This window comes from Phyllostomus discolor, chromosome 11, assembly GCF_004126475.2.
Source record: "Phyllostomus discolor isolate MPI-MPIP mPhyDis1 chromosome 11, mPhyDis1.pri.v3, whole genome shotgun sequence".
In the NCBI taxonomy this organism is placed as follows: domain Eukaryota; kingdom Metazoa; phylum Chordata; class Mammalia; order Chiroptera; family Phyllostomidae; genus Phyllostomus; species Phyllostomus discolor.
The window spans coordinates 78,145,989-78,167,674 of record NC_040913.2 but is presented as its reverse complement, the minus strand read 5'-3'; the positions used below and the strand labels follow the sequence as shown (position 1 = coordinate 78,167,674).

The following is a 21,686-nucleotide window of genomic DNA, read 5'->3' as shown; positions in this document are numbered from 1 at the left end:
AAACATTAGAAAACCACGTGTAGTGAATCTTTATTGCTTCGCTTGCTAACAGAGGCACGCTGGTGTTCCAACTATGAAACCCAGGTGCTCAGCAACGCAGCACAAGCACAGATCACGGCCTCTGACAACGCCCCAAACCCACACTCTGTGGGCGTTATAGACCAGAGCTGCCAACTACCATTGCCAAGAACACAAAGAAACAAACTGAATTCACCAACATCTTAGAGCTCCTTCTGCAGTGATTTTATTATAAATATGTTATTCTGGAATAAACAAATACCGCATTCAAGACTATCCGCAAACTTGTTCTAAAGGAACAAAAGGAAAAATGGAACCAGGAACCGCTTAGAAGTAGAGATAAACAGCAAGGACACCTGCATGCCACGCTGGGTGCCTTTCCCCCAGAAGTCACAGAGGTCAACAGGGAACGTCACATTTGTCAGCAGCCTATTCAATGAAAGTAAGCTTCGAGTTGGATGATTTGTACGTGTTCTGTTACCTGCACTGCTCCTCTCCTCAGTCCTAGGAAGCAGAATGGGAAGACAGTCTTCAGATCCCGGTATCAACAAGACAGACCCTTGACTTCTTATTTGTACCTCTTCGCTCACCTACGAAACTCCGCTATTTGCCAGGAGCAATGTCCGAGTAGTCCTTCAGCACTCCAGCCATGTGTTCGTTATGAGTCTTAAACCGTCGCTTTTTCTGGGAAGCAGGCTTTTTCCTTCTCTGAATAGGGGCCTACGGGAAGAGGTAAAAACAGAAACAACAGCTACTCAAAGGGGTAATGCAGTAAGGATTTACTGAGAATGCCCAGAAAGCAGCAGCAAGAGTATCTGACCCGTTTTTCTGCTTCGTAGCCCAGCCCACACACACCGGTCCACAGTACACTCCCAGCCGCAAACAGAAACCAGTGCTTTCGGTTACGATCTGTGTGCACCTCTACCTGGAGTAAATGGACTGGCACAAAAACTTCCCAGAACTATTCCAGACACTAAGGAGATAAAAAGAGAGGTAGTAACACTTTGATTTTTTCATCGCTATCATCTGGTTTAAAAATATATCCATCACTACCAATAAAAAAAAGATCAGAATAGGGCAAAACACAGAGAAATGGCAAAATTGAGAAGTGGGTGGGCACATGGTGATTTGTTATTCTCTATTCTTTCCAATTCCTGAAATATTAATACTACATGATAAAATCAATAAGCTAAACAATGACAGAAATCATAAAGTGCTGCCATTACACTAATTTCATAGAGATCACCGGAAGTAAGCCTTTTTTAAGGAGTCCTAGAAATTCATACACACACAGTTGCAAAGAAGGCAAGTTACACAGCCCGATGGTGGACAAGGAAAAGAAGGAGAGAGGTACAGCAGCTCGAGTCTAGAGAGCTGGTGAACTATTCCTCATCTGGGCTTTGCCCTTGGACTAACACAGGTAGTTGATTAGCTGGTACAGACAACTTCACAGGTCTTCATTCCACTAGGAACCCCTCCTCGGAACAGGATTTAGTGACACAAAGACAGTATTCTGTGGTTCCAAAGGGTTCTGAAAGTCAGCAATGACAATTCAGTGTGATCAGGACTAAGGAAGAGCCAGGCACCAATACCAGGGGGCTCACTGGAACAGGGGCATGGAGAAGGTACACAACCAAAGCCTTAAGGCCAAGATCAGGACTGGGAGGCCAATATGTGAGCAACTGGCAAAGTTCAGTGCAGGCGGAGCTTAAGAGCAGACACCGCTAGGACAGAGAGCAGTCCGACGGGGAAAACTCTTACATGCCTGGGGAGTAGCACCTGATGGCAGAGATCTGCTGGCCCTCCATGAAGCACGTGCTGATCTGGTTTGCAACGGACCAAGATCAATGGATTAGGGCACAGCAAAAGCTGAGAGGGCGAACTGACTGCCTTGTTCCTCAGAGAGAATGGAAGGCAGGCTAACAGTTCAAAGAACAGAGGAGTGCATTGTTTTCTAGCGATCACGTACCACTTTCTTTGGTCCGGATTCTTGCATGGAAGAAATACCCTGTCGCTTCAGATATTCTTCAATTTTCTCCTCATCCATTGAATCCACGGTGACACTCCTCCATAGTTTCTGAAACTCTGTGCCAACGAGACAGTACTTATTACACAACAGATGCTTACAATCTACTGCACCTCAGTGATTAGAATCCGTGCTTCAATATAATCCCCTCTGGCCTACAACAGCACATCTGAGATTTCACTATAAAAACAAAGTAAGTAAAACAACTTTCAAACCCTGGACACCGAGCAGCAGAAGAGCCTGAGAATGCGATCTACATTCTTACAGACCAGATGGGTCATATTCTATTCTGAGGGTCTGGTCGATGAAGGGCTGTGTGCATAAGGCCTCCCTGCTTTCCTGGGCAGGAAAGGTGGTTGACACTCCCCTTTTGTTCCAAAAACCAGTTCTCTCCATTGAAATAGTTCAAATTCCTGCTCATCTCCCCTGAGCTCAGTATACTCCGTTTCTTCTCCTACTATTAAAAAGAAATCCATAGGGACCACGGGAACCAGTTTCATGCTGAAACGAGGAGCTGTGACAGGTTACAGCCAACCCTTGAACAACATGGGTTTGAACGGCACGGGTCCACTTAGACACAAATTGCATTCAATAAATACATTAGAAACATTCTGAGATTTCCGACAATTTGCAAAAACTTGCAGGTGAACCTTATAATTTTCTTATTAACGTTTTCTTTTCTCTGGCTTATTTTATTGTAAGAATACAGTATATGACATATACAGAGTATGTGTTAACTGCTTATATTATCAGTAAGGCTTTCAGTCAATAGTAGGGTATTAGTAGCTATGTTTTTGGGAGTCAGAAGTTACACTTGGGCCCTGGCAGATGTAGTTCAATGGACTCAGCGCAGGCCTGGGGACCAAAGGGTCACCAGTTCGATTCCCAGTTAGGGCACACGCCTGGGTTGCAGGCCAGGTTCCTGGCAGGGGGCACGTGAGAGGCAACCACACAATGGTCTTCTCCCCTCCCCCCCGCTTCCCTTCCCCTCTAAAAATAAATAAACTCCTTAAAAACACACACACACAAAAAGTTACATTCAGCTTTTTGACTATGCGTGTGTGGGGGGAGGGGGAGGTTGGAACTTGAGTTCCTGTGTTGTTTCAGCGTCAAGCACATTACACCAGCTCACGTGTGAAGATGTTATAGTATATCCCCTCCTGCCCTTTGAGCTATTGTTGTCATAAGTTTTACTATTACCTATGTGCTAAATACAAAATATATTTCTAATATTTTTATTTTAATCAGTTATCTTTCAGAACAATATTTAACATTTTCAGATTAGAAAAACATGAATTTCATATTTATCTTCATTTATTCCACTTAGAGCACTCTCGCTTATTTGTATGGATCCAAGTTACTGTCTAGTATCACATCTCTTCTGCCTGAAGAACATCCTTAGTATTTCCAGGTCTAATGACAATGAATTCTCTCAGTTTCTGTGATGTCAAGAGTGTTACTTTGAAAGTAGTTCTCCTTCATTTTTGAAAGACTTTTTGCGGGCTACAGAATTCTCAGTTTCAAAGTTTTTCCCTCTTGGCCCTGAAAAGATAGCACTGCACTGCTTTTCGTCTGCCCTGGTTCAAATGAGAAGTCCGCTGTAATTCTTTTTTCCTCATAATGAGCTCTTTCCTCTAGCTTTGGTATCTTCATTTGACAGCAGTTTGAATGCTATGCTTTTCTGTTGCGTGTATGGAGGGATTATCTTGCCTCATGTATTCTCTGGGTTTCCTGCATCTGTTTTGTTGTCTGTCACTAATTTTGGAAGTTCTTGGCCATTACAGCATTTTTTCTGTCCCATTCTCTTTCTCTTCTCCTGAGATCTTAATTACACATTCAGACCACTTTATAGTATCTCAAAGCTAATAGATGTTCTGTCTTATTTTTTCATGTTTTTCTCTTTGTATTTCAGTTTAGATCATTAGCACTGGCCTATCTTCAAGTTTAAAGATTTTTTCCTTGGTTATGCCAAGTTTACTGATAACCTTATGAAGACATTCTCTGTCCCTGTTATTGTGATTTTCACTGACGGAATTTTCATTTGATTTTGTTATGTTTATCTCTCTGCCAAAATATCCTACCTGATCATGCATGCTGTATGCCACTCCTACTAGAGGACTTAACATATTAATCAGAGCTATTTTAAATTCCATGTCTGGGAGTTCCAATATCTAAAGTGTCTAAGAATATGCAGTTCTGTTAATTTCTTTGCCTCAGAAGTACACTGTTTTCCCGTTTCTTTTTATGCCTATTTTTTTTTGAAAGCAGGATATCCTCAGTAGGACAGCAGAGACTGCGGTAAACAGTTTTCGTGCCTGGACAGAGGCACGCCTTTCCTTCTGTTCGATCTTTTGTGTGTGGAGGGTCATTTACTGTTGGGACATGAGCTTGGTTTGGAATTTGTTGTGGCTATAGTTACCCATAATGCACCACAGGCTTTAAATTCCTCCAGCCATACCTGTGTTTAGGGTAGAAGTTCATTTTCCAGAGGGTTTTGTGTCTGCTCAATCTGAGGTTTTCAGTCTTCCCTTTATGCTGCTCCTAGATGATCTGTCAGCCTCCATGGTCTTGCACCTCTCAGCCTTCCACTGCTAACTGTTAAGCCACATCTGTTAACCTGGCATGGGGTGGGAGTTCTCTGATATTCTCATTAAGCCTGGTCACAAGCAAGCGATGTGCTCCCCGGTGCCTGGGGGGTGGCCTTCTCAGGGCGGCTGCCCTGCCCTGCCTCTTTCTACCTCCAGGAAAGGGGCAGGGCTTTCCGTTCCCTTCCCACCTCAGTTTAGGGACTTTGTCTTAGGACAGAGGCAGGGAGGGTTTAGACAGAACTTCATGTCTGTCCTGAAGCTTCTCCTTACTGTTCCCCTCCTCCAGACCTGCCTGAAGAGGGCGGTGACCGCCCCCCACCCCATCTCCTATCTTTTTGTAAGCATCCAACAAAGTCTGTGGAGACGGGTGCAAATTCCCATGTGTCTGCAGACCCCAGGGGTTCTACATTCTCTTGCTGCTCCACACTAGCCTTCAGCAGGTCATTAAAAAACTCAAACGAAGTCTTCCGAGCAGTGTTCATTTTATCGCAGGTAAACAAGAGCTTCCATTCCATCTTTTCTCAGAGGCGTCTGCCTTTCCCTACTCAGATTTCAGGTCAGGTAGTGGCCCTGCAACCTCAGGTCTCTGCTGGATTCAGGAAAACCTGACATGTGCAACCATCTGGGGTTTACTGCTATTGTTGCCGTAGGGGTGGGAACAGTGCTTTGTCCATTGTATGAGAAAGCTACAAGTCCCAACTACCTGCTTTTTAGCCAAACTTTAAAAACAACGTAACTAGCTCTGCTTGCTGTAGATATATATGAGAGAAAATAGCTTGAGGTTAAACTTCTAAGACAGCAACAAAAACATTTTTCTAGTTCCAAGAAAGCACACAAAATTGTTTTAAATTGTAAACCATAACCAGAATTTTATACATCAAATTTACCATAGCTAATGAAGGAAATACATCACATATAAAAGAACAGTTCTGGAATTTTAACCATGACTTGTTAAACTCTATCAATAGGTAAAAATTGTATTCATTAATTTAGTAGTGTTATGATATAATTGTATACCAATTAAACTATAAAAGTACATATGATAAAAACACCTTTACACAATGGTAAATTTTATTCAATACACTTTTTACAAAGTCTCTATGTTACCAGCACTGCAAAATCAGTTCCGTGAAAATTGAAACTACTTTGACTTTTCTGCTTGGTGTGTACAGAACTTATATACTTGAGGCTTCTTATGACACAGTCACAAAGTCAATGATACCTTCTAGAATAGTGACAGCAATGGTCTGGAGAGCTAATCTGTACACTGACATTCCACCAAAATATACAGGGTCCGGCAGAAGTAACGCTTACTTGAGTGTGGTTGGTAGGGTATATATGGGTGTAATAATTTATAGTTTTAATTCGAACATTTCACCTAAAATGTCATATGGTATGCTTGAGTGTGGTATTGTTATGTTACAGAATTACATGCTTATGATTTTGTAGTAAAAGATTTTATAATAAAAAAGGGAAATTATTTGTGCCAGACCCTGTATGTACAACACAATAAATTTTATGGTACAAGAGACTTGCAAGTATTTAAAACAAAATTCAACTTCTGTTTGCTAAAAGAAATGTCACTGGAGTATTTTCCAAACAAAATCCCTGAATTTGATGTATTCAAATTATTCAGAACTCTTAGGTGTATTTTTTTTCAATAGAACATTTCTCCTTAAACCCTGCCTTTTCTTAGCTCATCACTGTTGCAATGTTTAAATATTACATCCACTCTGTAAATGTATTACAGCTGCATAAATACTTAAAGATGAACACTGAAAGGGAGGCCTAATTTTAGAGGCAGGGTCTCAGAGGACCCCGATTCTAATCACTTTTTAATATATGCAGGGAAAGAAAATGCCCAATTGACGAAGTACTAAGAGGAATAAGTTGTTCTCCTTTAGTTTTATAGAATCAATGCAAGAAAATACAAAATAAAATCAAGATAATCTTTATTTCCCATGAGGCAGGCAAAGACAACCAAAAACATCCAGTACTTGCGAGGGTAAAAAAATGGATACCTTCCCATATACTGCTGGGGAGAGGTGAACCGGTCCAAAGAAGTGGTTCACACTTTAAGTATTAGGCAAGTTGAAAATTTTTACAATATGCCTTATGTTTTGTCCCAGCAATTCTACTTTTAAAGAACTACAATAAGGAGATCAGCAGGCAAGTGCATATACATTTATGTGCAAGGATTGAGCATCATTTGTAATAGCACATAGAAAAGAGTAAAGTAAAAACTAAATTTCTATCTGTGGAATAGCAGAAAAATGCTTTAAAGTACATTAATAAAAATAGAATAGCATAAAACAATAAAAAAATGACCCAAATCAGTCCCAAGGTAGTAGCTACTGGGAAGAGTCCTACTTCTAAGGGTAAAGTTGAAATTATTTAAGCTTCCAGGCAGAAAAGAAGTAGTTACCAGCAATGGTGGAAAACTCAGACTGTCACCGGTATTGTCACCAGGAACACCAACCAACATAATGTAGCTGCAGAGCACCAGTGCAGATGTGGCCTCAGCCTGCTCAGTGAACTCTTCCTTTGCTATCTGTCTAATCAAATGCAAAACTACAGATCCAGTGAGTCAATAACCAGACAGCTAAGCAGAGGTAGGTAAGTAACCAGGTAGTAAGATTAAAACATCCAGTATTTTGGTGATTGTTTCATATTCTCAATGTTGATAGCAACAGCTAACATCACACTACTGTTACTGTTATTCTTACTACATACCAGGTTCTATTCCAAGCTCTAATCACTTTTATTTATATTAACTCATGTAATCCTCCTAAGAACTGTGAGGTGCCAGTACTATTATTCCTATTTTATAGATAAGAACTCTCAGACAAGGAGGGTTTACAACAAATATTTTACCTAAGCTAGTAAGGAGGAGAGCTACGATTTAATAAACCTATAGTTTAACTACTCAGACCATCCTCTCAACCACTGCATTTATACTGCCTCTAAATGGATAAGATCTTGATTTAAGGAAATACTAAGACACATATCTAGTTATATGGAACCACAAAAGGCCCCACAAAGCAACAGTGATCCTGTGAAAGAACACGCTACCTAATATGAAACTATACTGTTTAAGTCCATAATAATCAAAACAGCATGGTACTGGCATAAAAACAGACACATAGATCAATGGAACAGAATAGAGAAGCTAGAAATAAACCCATACCTTTATAATCAATTAACATTCAACAGAGGAAGCAAGCACATACACTGGGCTAAAGATAGTTTATTCAATAAATAGTGCTGAGAAAATTAGATATATGCAGAAAAATGAAACCAGACCACCTTCTTACACCACACACAAGAATAAATTCAAAATGGATCAAAGACTTAATGAGAACACAAAACCATAAAAATCATAGAAGAAAACAAAGGCAGCAAAATCTCACTGCTCATAGCAGTATCTTATCAGATATAACTCCCCAGGTAAAGGAAACAAAAGAAAAAAATAAACAAATAGGACTACATCAAACTAAAAAGTTATTGCACAGCAAAGGAAAACATCAACAAAATAAAAAGACAACCCATAGAATGGGAGGACATATTTGCTGATACATCTGATAAGGGGTTAATATCCAAAATTTATAAAGAACTTACAAATCTTGCCCTGGCTGGTGTGGCTCAGTGGACTGATTGCCTGCTTGCAAACCAAAAGATCACCGGTTTGATTCCCAGTCAGGACACATACCTGGGTTGCAGGCCAGGTCCCCAGCAGGGTTGCACAAAAAGGCAACCACACACTGATGTCTCTCCCCCTTTCTCTCTCCCTTCCTCTGTCTAAAAATGAATAAAATCTTTAGGAAAAATAAATAAAATAAAAAATAAGAAACTTACAAATCTTGACACCAAAACCAAACAGCCCAATTAAAAAATGGGTAACGGATCTGAATAGACACCTCTCCAAAGAGGATATACAGGTGGTGAGTAGACATATGAAAAGATGCTCAACATCACTAATCATCAGAGAAATGCAAATCAAAAACCACAATGAGATACCATCTCACACCTATCAGAATGGCTATCATCAATAAATCAACAAACAAAAAGTGCTGGTGAGGATGTGGAGAAAAGGGAACCCTTCTGCACTGTTGGTGGGAATGCAGCCACTGTGAAAAGCAGTATAGAGATACCTCAAAAAATTAAAGATGGATCTGCCTTTTGACCCCATGATTCCACTTCTGGGAATATATCCAAAGGAACCCAAAACACTAATTCGAAAGAACATAAGCAACGCTATGTCCACCACAGCATTATTTACAATCGCCAAGATAATGGAAGCAGCCCAAGTGTTTATCAATAGATGAGTGGATAAACCTAATCTGTGGGACATTTACACGATGGAATACCTTTTAGCTGTACAAAACAAGAAAATTTTACCCTTTACAACAGTGTGGATGGACCTGGAGAACATTATACTAGGGCCATCAAGGAACATGTACAAAGGACACATGGACAAAGCCAAACAGGGTAGGTTCAAGGGTGGGAGGCAGGGATGGGTGAGGGTTGAGGGCGTGGTGTGGTGCAAATGGAGACAACTGTGCTCGAACAACAAACAGTATGAAAATAAAAAGAGCATTATGCTAAGTAAAATAAGCCAGTCAGAGACAGACAGATACCATATGATTTCACTCCTACGTGGAACCTAGTGAACAAACTGTATGAACAAGCAGAATGAGACAGACGCGTCGAGAGCAGGATGACAACTAAGAGGGTAGGGGGAGGTTAGGGGGTGGAAAGATTAAACAAAAAGAAAAAAGACTCACAGACATGGACACCAGTGTAGTGATTGAGAGGGAGGGGGGCATGAGGGGACTAAATTGTAATGGGGAAAAAAGAAACCTTTCAGAAACAAAAAAATTTTTTTTTTACTAAAGTCATCTGATTAGCAACCTTAAAAAATGGAACATATACCTAGGTCCAACTACTCTGTGTTCATTACTATGTAATAAACTCTCTCCTTACTTATGCTATGCCTTGTTTTAGGACATTTGCTTCTATTACAGATAGAATAAAGGATGACTTCAGAGACTGAAAGCTTGCTCACAAGATTTCTTCTTCATAGCTAAGACTGCCACCTAGTGGGCTAAAACAAAAAATCTTTATCAATATAATCTAGACAAAGCATTGTGAGAAGTAAAATACAAAAAAAGACTCAGAAAAATAGAAGACACATGTTAAGATATGCATTAACTTCCAGTGGGACTTCTTTGGAAACACACATACCTTCCACAATGAACAGAAACACAGTTTTTTAAAATGAGTGCTTTATGCAATACTGACACTTTCAACTACAAAAACAATGACTCATTCCCGAGGTTCCTGTGGGTGGCTGTTTTCCACAGGACCTTACAGCATTGTATGAACACCTCAATAACAATATGCACCACGATGTACTACATGTGTCCCCATGCCATTTCTTCCTCAGCCTATAAGCTCAAGGGCAGAAACTTTATTCATGTTAAGGTCCCTTGTATCAATGAATGTGTTCAATGTAAAAATGCATGAAAAAGTGTGAAAACAATGTACTTAATTTTTCTCTAATTTATAAACATAAGATGTACCTTTAATAGAATTCTCAACCCCGGCAATGTTCTCCCCAGTGAATATTTGGTAGTGTCTGGAGTCATTCTGATTGTCAACATTGAAAAGAATATGCAAGCCCTGGCTGGCATAGCTCAGTGGATTGAGCGCAGGCTGCAAACCAAAGTGTCGCAAGTTCAATTCCCAGTCAGGGCACATGCCTGGGTTGCAGGCCATGACCCCCAACAACCACACATTGATATTTCTCTCTCTCTCTCTTTCTCCCTCCCCTTCCCTCTCTAAAAATAAATAAAATCTTAAAAAAAAAAAAGAAAAAGAGAGTATGCTACTGGCATCTCAAGAAGCCAGGGATGCTGCTAAACATCCTGTAGTGTACAGTGACACGCCCAACATCAAAAAAATTTATTCAACTCAAAATATCAATACTGCCAAGGATGAAAAACCCTGCTTCCTCCCAAACATCTTTCCTGGAAAGTATACAGATTAATGAAAAATACCAATTTACAATAACAACTGAGCCTAGAACCTAATTCTGTTTTACACAAAAAAATCTTTATGTTTTAATACACACTGGATTTTCTAGAAACATGCAATGTGTAATGTATATAGAATATATGATTAACCTTTGTAAATCAGAGAAAAGCTGCATTTTGTATTTTTTAGATCTTTATGAAGAATTCTTTATCATACTTATGAAAAACATCAATTATGACACATAAGTTGCCAGTGCATCACACCTGTATTTCCATTTGTAGTTACCATGTAGTGGAAAAAAAAAAAACCGGATTCTATGAAAAGTAACCTCACAGGGTGATCTGATCATAAATTCCTATATGGACAGGTCATGGTGGGTGGTCACATAACTTCAGTAAAAGGCTCGTCTTTGTCTTCAGCAAGCCCTGTCCATTGTTTCTGTGCATCCAGGTCAACACACCTCTGACAGTTCTCTTCTCAGACCCTTCCTTCTAAAGTGTGACCTCCCTCAAGAGAGCACATCATCTTGTTAACTATTCTGGAATCCAATCCCCTGCCTTGCCTTCTCCCACCTTCATGTAATCTTCCATAGTTCCAAATGCATAAAAGCTGCTGCAACTGTCATTTCTTGGAAGCACTTTATCTGTCTACTCAGATCTTGCTTCCAGGGATATCCTCTGTCACAAACAAATTCTGATAAAAGTTCTTTATAGGTTTGGATGTTTCTTAGATCAACTATCCCCTACATTTAGCAAAATAAGTGAGGCATACGACAAGATACTAATTATTTGTGGGAGCTGCTGGGTTGGTGAGCACATGAAAATGCAGGGAGAAAGGCATGCTGGGACCAGGGAAGATCCTTGCCCCTTCCCACGTACTTTGCCCTGTGCATCCCTTCCATCTGGCTGTTCCTGAGTTACATCCTTTTACAATAAACAGTAAACTAGACTCCAAGGATACCCACTCTTGGGACACCCCCTCTCAGGAACCAGCCACGTTTCCGTGAGAACCCCGAGTCACACGGAGAAGCCCAGCCAAGGGCTCAGCCAGCAGTCATCGGCTGTGAGCCATCCTGGCGTCGAGTCCAGTTGAGCCTTCAACACCAGCTGCCAGCTGACCGCAAACACATTTAGAGATGCCAGAATTTTTTTTGTTTCTCTGGATGAAAAAGTGCTCAAAGGGAAATGTTCTGCCCATATGGAAGAGGTGAAACAAAAATGACAGAAGCACTGAAAGGCATCAAAATCTACAAGTTCAAAACCTGTTTTGAGCATGGGGGAAAAGTCTCTATAGGTGTAGTGCATCAAATGGACAGTATTTCGAAAGTGACTGAAGCTTAAACATGTAAGACTAAATACACAATTTTTTATAAATAAATTCTGGGTTTTTTGGTTCCCCCATATATATATCAACCTCCCCAAAACTCAATTTCCAAGTAATGGGGAGAATACATCATACAATAAGATAGTATATAAACTGATACTCAGAACTGACTCAGAAGATTAAAACCAACTGTATGCCATCTACAAAGGAACGATCTAAAACAGAAGACATGTATAAAGTAAAAGAATCGGCCAAAATATATAAAATTTTTAAAAAGGTACAGGTGTTAAGATAGTAATATGAGATAAAGCTGGACTACGAGTAAATTAATATGACCAAGAGTGATATGTTACAATGATCATAGATTGAATTCTTAAACTATAAATGTCAAGACTGTTTTAAACCAAAAATCGCACAGGAAAATATATAACGGAGTAACTAAAATTCAAAATATAGGTATCACCCATTTAAATAGAAGACAACATATAGCTTAGTATCCAATTCTATAATTACAACAACAAAAAAAATCTTTCTGAAAATAAACATTTCAAAATACTTGTAACTTTTATCTAATTTTCTAACTTATGTTATAATTATATTTCTTTAAATAATTAACAAAGAAAAATTACATATAAAAATGAAAACTAAAACTTTTCATAAAGTTCTGATAATTGTGATATTTTTCACAAAATTGTAATAATTTTATATAAAATAGTATGCTTTCTAAAAATTGCTCACACTTTTACAATGTTTTTAATAATTTTTTTACTTTTAGAGAGAAGGAGAGAATTATCGATGTGCAAGAGAAAACATCTACTGGATGCCTCTCGTGGGCACTGCAACCAGGGACCAAACCCACAACCCAGGCGTGCGCCCTGACGGGGCACCAACTGGCAGTCTTTCACTCTGTGAGATGACACCCAGACAACCGTGCCACTGGTCAGGGATGCAATGGTTTTTCACAAATGGCACGGATGCACCTGTCAGTGAAGGCAAAACTCCCACTGGTTTGATCCCATCCTTTGTTACTGTAAAGCTTACAAGTGCGGTGATCTAACACGAGAACACAGAGCAAATTCTCTGTATTATTTTGTTCATCCCACTGATTCAGAAAGACGAACTTCTAGTTCCCACTAAAAAGGGAAAAAATAATCTCTTCCTTTATCTAATTTGATAATCAAAAGGGTAAGTTACTTGAGAGTATCAGTTACCAACAAAAGTTTATTTTCCCATCCTGCATCAAGCTTTCATGTCAGGATATGAAGTAATATTTGCAAAATAAAATAAGAAGCTCCTTTTTTGCTACAGCTGGGGTATAAGCATAGTAAATCATAAGCTGCTATACCATGACTGCAAGTGCAATTAACTGAAACTCTCAAATTGCATTCTGAGAATAAATGTGATGACTTACTAACTCTAAGAGATGACAATGCTAAAAAACAAATAAAAAGCAGTACTGTAATATGTTATAAATTTTGTAACACACTTGCAAACTAAAGAAAGTACCTATACAGAAAAGGCTTACCTTCATCCACAGAAAACTGACAGCTCTTATCATTGAAGAAAAGAATTTTCTTCTTATCAGGACGACTTACAAATAGTATCTGGTCCCCTAGAGCCTTAAAGATAAAGAACATTTTTTCAGTTAACTCTCCAAATTACCTCACTACCACCACCACCTCCAGTTTTGTTTTGTTTTCTTACAACAAAGAATTTCCATTTCTTTCAACCCTCGGTATACTATTAGGGTCCACTAGACCCAATTTTAGTGCTTGGGTTTCTTTCTTGATCAGTTCTGACTATTTTTAAGGATTGCTACTTCAAGACTTTCATTCTTAGATGTCTTCAAAGTACAAGAAGAAAATTTACTTATTTTTAAAAAACAGAATAAAAGTCAGTATGTGTGGCAATTATGATTTGGGTCCCCTGGACTCTCTTATTAATCTAAGAAAAATAGTAGGATCTTAGTGTTTTTACTTTTCTTCAACCTTGAAACATTTTGCTACTTATTCATTACACCTCAATTATTTCCAATGCTTTAAAAAGCTAAAATAAGAAAATGAAAGAATTATCAAATCACCTAGGACTATGAGGCAATAGTGAAATAAAGAGCCACATTTCAGTTTTTTTATTCCATTGCTGAAAGTATGACATCATCTCTCAAGAAGGTATAAAAGACCGAAGAGTCTTTGTTGTCTTTTAGTTTTCTTAAGCACAGCTGACAATTCAGAATTTATTTTCTACTACTCAGAGCAATGGCAAGAAAACTGACAGAAGATATTTCACTATTATTAATGAATGAGAACAAAAATACAAAAAGCCTGCGAGCACACTCTAGAGTCTAATGAGGACAGTAAAATTCATCATGGAAATAAAGTCTCAAACTATGAGTATTTAAATGACAATACCACAGATGAATACTCTCAAGCTATAGGATCAACAAGTGAACAACATACTCTAAGGAAATAAAACATTTTTATCCAGTTAGTTATTCAACAGGAAGGACTTCATTGTATAATATTATGTGATAAGAATCTCTGCTACACCTCCCTCTGCTAAAAGGACATATACTTCCATCTTTTTGACATGTGTTTGCCAAAACATACCTGATACAGAGGTGTGCTATACTAAAGCCTTTTTCTTTAATCCTCACCTGAGGACATTTTTTCACTGCTTTTTTTAGAGGAAGGAAGGGAAGAAGAAGGGACAGAGAGAAACTGATGTGAAGGAGAAGCATCAACTGGCTGCCTCCTGTACACACCCAGACCAGGGATCAAACCCACAACCCAGGCATATGCCCTGACTGGGAATTGAACCCGCAGCCTTTTGGTTACAGGACAACACTCCAACTGACTGAGCCTCGCTGGCCGGGGCACTATACTAAATCCATATTAAGATTTCTAGTTAAGCTGGTTTTCACCATCCCTTTATTTTTATATAAATTATTCATAACATGACAATACTTTTTAAAATAATAAAACAAACTTCAATGGACCCAGGTGGTAAGAACAGAATAAAAATTGAGTTTCATGCAATTCTGAAATAATCCTGTCTGAAAATGAAATAGACTGTATGCTTTTCCTGACCCCTTCAGCTCTAATCCTTAGGGAACAGAGCCACTAAAGATAAGGTATCAAAGTAACTTTACACCACAAAATGGTTTAAAATAGAATAAGCAATGATCAGTTTACACCACTGTTCTACTTTAGAATGTAATGAAAAGTCTACTGCATAGTAATAATACGTGAAAACGGGAAAGAACAGAGAAGGAAATGCACCTAGCACTCTCAACTGTCAGCTAAAATCCAGTAGTTCTATGTTTTAACATGCTATAATGTACACAATTTATACACTTTGGCCATATTTTATTTTCAACATTTGTGCAGGTTAGACACTTTTAAATTAAAAATATTAAGAGGGTTCTGCTTCTAATAATGGCCAAGTAACTTCTAAGGGACCCACCCTCCCACAGAAAACAACTACAAACTCTGGACTTTTGTTTGAAAAGTAGAAGAGCTAAGAACAAAACAGATCTTATGCCTTCCACCCACTGCAGAAAAGACAATTGGAGTGGAGTCTAGTCAAGATAAATACCCAACTAAAAACAAAACAAACACAAACATTCTCTGGAGCAGTAAAACACAATCCTGAGTTGCCCAGACAGGTGTGGCTCAGTGGGCTGGGTGGGAGTCGTCCTGCAAACCTAAAGGTCACTAGGTCAGGTCCCCGGTTGGGGGTGTGTGAGCGGCCACCAATCAATGTTTCTCTCACAAATCAACATTTCTCTCCCTCTTTCTCCCTCCATTTCCCCCTTTCTCAAAATAAATAAATAAAACCTTTAAAAATATCCTGAGGCTTTATACATATGGTTCACAAAATTTGATAAGCAACAGAATTTATTAGATACATGAACAAACAGGCAAACGTGACCCTACTCAAGAGACAGTCAGTGCAGACAGGTACCAAGATAAAATCTGAAGAGAAGGATTTTAAAGCAGCTATAAGAAATTGCATTCAAGGAGATAATGGAAAATTTGCTTATAATGAATTAAAAAATTCAACAAAGAAACAGAAACCATAAAGAATGAAAAGTCTAGAAATGAAAAATACAATCTCTAAAATAAAAAGTTGTCCTGGCTGGTGCAGCTCAGTGAATTGAGCGTGGGCTGTGAACCAAAGGGTCACTGGTTCAATCCCCAGTAAAGGCATATGCTTGGGTTGTGGGCCAGGTCCCCAGTGGGAGCCACGTGAGAGGCAATCACACATTGGCATTTCTCTCCCTCTTTCTCCCTCCCTTCCCCTCTCTCTAAAAAATAAATAAAATCTTTAAAAAAAAAACCTTAAAATAAATAAATAAAAAGTTCACCAAATGGGCTTAACAAATTAGAGGTGAAGAAGAAAAGTCAGTGGACTTGACACTAGATGAATAGAACAAACAAAATACAGGCTGAAAAAATAAACAGCCTCAGGATGTAGGACACCACCAAAAGGTCTAATAATGTGTGACTTAATTCCCAAGAGGTAGAGGAGAGAAATGAGCAAGTGCTATTCTACAGGTAACAAAAAGAATGAACCTGCTTACAGGTTAGCATCAATCACCACCAACTGTGAAAAACAAACTGGCAGCCTTTCCATGTGAGTTCCAAATTCAAACTGGAAATGTAACCTGTATGACTGGCTTCTATCAACAGTCCCTTTAGGAGCTCAAACACCCAGTTCCTTAGCCAATGTTTTTGTGTTTTAATGTGTCTGGTTCCTCAGGCTGACAGTGTCTACTAGCTCTGTAGTTCCTGTACACAAACACAAAAACTTCCGAGAAGAACACTTGTGCCTTTGAGGAGAACTTTCCGGAAATATTCCGAAGAGTCAAACAAGCATAGGCACCGCCACCAGGACAGGAAGCTGCCGAGGCACAGGACAACGGCTGTGCTCTGTCCTGCTCTGCAGCAGGGATGCCAAATTCTCAACTGCCTCACCACAACCCCAGGTATATACGATGGAGGCTTTCAAAGTGAAAATTTAAAAATCCTTGCTATTTTTTAAAACCAAGATGACATTATTTCTTCCTTTTTATTGAATTTAGTGGGGTCACACTGGTTGACAAAATGACACAGGTTTCAGGCGCACAGTTCCACAGCACGTCATCCGTACACCGTGCTGTGTGTTCTCCACCCCAAGTCAAGTCTCCGTCCACTACCATTCATCCCCCCACACCCTCTCCGCCACCTCCTCCACCCCTCAAATTACATTATTAATTCAAATTATATAGAAGCATAGAAAGAAGAGAGAGGTCACCTTGACAGCTTTCTGGGAATTGGGCAGTCCTTCCTCTATGTCTTCTAAAAGGATTCCTCCTAAGCCTCGCTGGTCATGCTTATCTAAGAGCCTCAGCAGGGCTTTCTTGTCCTTTAGGTTGTACTTGGGCTTGAAGGCATACTTCCCGTCTATTACTTCAATTTTGGGATTATTGACTAATGCCTGTAACAGTGACACAATTTGGATATATTAACAAAAGGAAACTTTATATATACATTCTTAAGTTCTACTAATTATTTTAAAAATACACGACCCAATACAATGACAAATTAAAAGTATCTTATGAATATCAACTAGCAGATCCTATAATACTTGAGCATCCAGGATCCAAAACAATATACTCTAGAGATCAACATGGTGCTCACTTTTTATAAAGGAAACTATTATTTACATAAATTCTTCGGATAAGAAAGAAATCATTTTATCACAACTGTTTGAAGAAAGCTGTACACATATTCTTTTGGACAACCAAAGAGACAAAAATCAATACAATATCTATTAACATAAAGTGAACTGGGTATTGCCTATCACTCTCAAAGTACAGGTTGTGGGATATTGGCTTTACAATGTGAGAGGCATTAACCCCGTGGTCAGTAACGGTGGGTCTGCCCCACCTGGCATCCAATGGCACCAGCAGCTGTGGAAGGAACTGAAATGGACCAAACCAGTGCATACAGGAAATGTACCTATTATGTCAGCTCAAGAATGAAGCTGAGTAGGAATGTAGGAATTACTGAATTTAATTATGTTCCCAAGTCAGTTCTGTTGTACAGCCAACATCAGACAGAAAGCTTTTTAAGAAAGAGAAACCCTATTTGTCTTCTTTTGCAGCTAACAGCCTGACCATGAGAGGAGAAAGAAACAAAGAATGGAGAATAAAATAGTAAGAAATATAATCTTGAGTGTCTGCAGTCTGTGAAATTCCAAGACTAAGTATAGCAATAAAACTTAATGTGATTTACCACTATTTGTATATCACTAATATAATGAGCTACAATGATAATGATTAACTGGTTCATTTATATTATGAAAAGAACAATATTTGCTTGCTAAAATAATTGAAGTATAGTTTAAGAATTTTCCGTTTGGTCTTGAGATTAGCACAGGTCCTAGAAAGCAGTCTTCTTCATTGTCAATGTCATACTTAAACAGAAGAGAGGCAAATTATCTGAATTTTTAAAAAATGTTATTCATTTCCAAATTAGCATGATCACTTATTGGTTTGAGGTTCCTTTTCTTCCAATGCTGTGTGTATATATACAATGTTCATGATGGTTCTTCCCAGTTACTTGCTGGAGGCATAACATTATTATCAATTCATAATAGTAGTAGTTGTATAGCAAATATCTCACTTAACAAAATACCTTGCTATCCCTGTTACCTCATGCTTTCACTGCCTTAAACATATGTAAAGACAATACCATTTGCCAACACATTATACATTATAAAATTTAGCAATTCAAAATAAGCAACAATTCTGTAAAAACTTAAATGAAATTGATACAATGGCTGACTTTTATAACTTTCAGGCTAAGGTCTCTGACATTTTTAAATAGGTATACAAGATTATATGACAACCAAATCAAATGTTCTTAAAATAAGAATGTTTACAAAACAAAGACCCTACACCAATTCTTTTTTAAAATAAGTAAAAACAATTACCAGATTTCAGTCTATTAAAAACCCTAGGTGGAGCAAATATTTCATGGTAATCAACTAATTTCTTTAAAATATTTTAAGCCTATTCTTACCTCAGTCATTAGCCACTGTTTTTGCTTGAGTCCGATATCTAAATGTTGTGTTTCATCCAAAATTTCTTCTAAAGTTAGAGGATGTGTATCACCTCGCTGATGACGTGTCTATTGGGGTAAGATATTATAAGATGGTTTTAACATGCTAGGTGCATTAACAAGTAAATCAATCTTTTAAGCAATGTAGAACATGTATTATCTGAAGCAGTACAATTACAGTGATGAAGAGAATGGACTATAAAAATCAGACAGAGCCAGGTTCAAACTTAGGGTTCTATAAAATCAAATGTTAAACTGAGAGAAATATTTGCAACTAACATGACAAGGAACTAATCTTCCTAACAGTTTAAGAGCTCCAAAAACCTAACACGAAAATGAGACAAAGATAGGAACACATGAATCAAAGAAAAAGAAATGCAAATGACCTTAAACATGAAAAGATATTCATGACCTTAAAACACAAAAGGATACTCAACCTCCACCAAGATATGTTTACCTATGACACTGCTGATAATTCACGTGACTAATGGTGAGGTTCTAAGAAAATAGGCCCTCTCAAACACTACCATAAAGAATACTAACTGTGCCCCGGCCAGGAGCTCAGGTGGTCAGAACATCACCCCATTCACCAAAAGGCTGCAGGTTCGATCACCAGTCAGGGCACACACCTAGACTGCAGGTTTGATCCCACTTCAGTAGCAAGTAGGAGGCAATCGATCAATGTCTCTCTCTTACACCGATGCTTCTCTCTATCCTCCTCCCTCTCTCTCTAAAAATCAATAAACATATCCTTGGCTGAGGATTAAAAAAAATACTAATTGTGAGTCTGCTTACCTGAATGTGTTTCTCTCTGCAGAAATTTAGAGAAAGCTGGCAATGGTAAAGCCATGTTGTGAGCCTTAATGACTTGAAGTCATTAAGGTCCCTGAAAATGGCTATAACGGGGGAAACTAAAAAAAAAAAAAAAAAGAGTACTAACTGAAGAGCATTTGAGATCTTGCTCCCCAGCATGTCTTCTGTTTGGCTCAAATAAACTCACAAAAACTATTAAAAAATATTAATTGATTAGTATTTTTACTAAGAGTAAAACTAATAGTTTAAAAACTATTAAAAATACTAACTCTCAGAGAGGGCAACTTCACAATATGAATAAATTTAAGCCCTTTGTCCCAGCAACTCCATTTCCAGAAATTAACTCTACAGATATACAGGACAACACAAAAGAGTGACAAGGGTGCTGCAGCATCGTTTGCAAAAGATCAGAAACAACCCTGGTGGCTAACTAAATAAACTGCAGCACATCTATGCTACTATACAGATGTTAAAAAAGAAAATACAGATGTTCTCTCCGTGCTAATTTCAAAAGACATCCAGGACAAATTATTAAATTAAAGAACATATAGACACCAAATGTTGGTGAGGATGCAGAGGAACAGAAACTCTCATTCACTGCTGGTGGGAATGCAAAATGGTACACATGCTCTGGGAGACAGTTTGGGATTTTTTTTTTGTAATTAAACATGTTCTTATATGATCTAGCAATTATGCTCCTTAGTATTTACCCAGATGAGCTAGAAACTAACGTTCACACAAAGACCTGCACACAGATGTTTGTGTCACTCTATTCATAACTGCCAAAACCTGGAAGCAACCAAGATGTCCTTCAGTAGATGAACTGATAAACTGTGGTCCATCCAGACAATGGAATATTATTCAGCACAAAAATAAATAAACTATCAAGTCATGGAAAAACATGGAGGAATCTTAGCTGAAAGAAGCTAAGCTGAGGCTGCATACTAAACTATATGATATTCTAGGAAAGGTAAACCTACGGAAGCCATAAAAAATTCAGTGGTTGCCAAGGGGTGAGAGAGGAGAAGGAATGAAGAAGCAGAGCAAAGAAGATTTCTAGTGCAATGAAAGTATTCTGCATGATAGTATGATGAAGAACACATTCACTATACACTTGTCAAAACCCATATACCTCCCTGGCTGATGTAGCTCAGTGGATTGAGCGCAGGCTATGAACCAAAAGGTCACAGGTTCAATTCCCAGTCAGGGCACATGCCTGGGTTGTGGGGCTAGCTCCCGAGTGGGGTGCGTGTGAAAGGCAACCACACACTGATGTTTCTCTCCTTCTCTTTCTCTTTCCCTTCCCCTCTCTCTAAAAATAAATAAAACATTAAAACAAAAACCCCGTAACAACTCCAAGAGTGAATTCTAATGTAAACTATGGACGTAGCACGACAATGATGTGTCGTCAGTGTAGATTCACAAACGCACCACAGTGGTGCAGGATACCACAGTATGAGGCTGGAAGTGCGGTAGTGAACACAAGAACTCTGCTTTCTGCCCAGTTATTATAAAAACCTAACACTGCTCTAAAAAATAAAATCAATCAAAAACAACTTCTATATATATAATAGAATATTATTTAGCCATTTTAAAAAAGTAAATACTGCGATTTACAACAACATGATTGGACCCTGAGGGCAATCTACTAAAAAAAATTCAGAAGCAGAAAGAAAAATACTGTATGCTCTCGCTCATATGTAAAATCCCCCACCCCCCCAAAATCCTAAATTTAACAGATACGGAGAACAGACCAGTGGTTGCCAAAGGCTGAAG

The 21,686-nt window shown here is 38.5% G+C and overlaps 1 protein-coding gene and 1 non-coding gene across 7 annotated transcripts in view; one reads left to right on the top strand and one right to left on the bottom strand.

The window, feature by feature from the left end:
• Positions 1–221: 221 nt before the first annotated feature.
• GTF2E2 (general transcription factor IIE subunit 2) overlaps positions 222–21,686 on the bottom strand; it is a 49,188-nt gene continuing 27,723 nt past the window's right edge. For 3 of the 6 annotated variants that reach the window (XM_028526933.2, XM_036011648.1, XM_036011649.1), the window contains 5 exons: positions 19,059–19,166; positions 17,287–17,469; positions 13,517–13,610; positions 1,988–2,103; positions 222–738 (listed from right to left, as the gene is read on the bottom strand). In XM_028526933.2, the coding sequence (XP_028382734.1) occupies positions 622–738; positions 1,988–2,103; positions 13,517–13,610; positions 17,287–17,469; positions 19,059–19,166 (618 nt within the window). In that variant the 3' untranslated portion in view covers positions 222–621. The remainder of the gene's footprint in view (positions 739–1,987; positions 2,104–13,516; positions 13,611–17,286; positions 17,470–19,058; positions 19,167–21,686) is intronic. The other 3 variants (XM_028526934.2, XM_036011650.1, XM_036011651.1) reach the window with 2 other exon arrangements.
• On the top strand, positions 19,870–20,001 carry LOC114509017. The gene has a single exon (XR_003685586.1). It is a non-coding gene; the product is annotated as a small nucleolar RNA SNORA33 (small nucleolar RNA).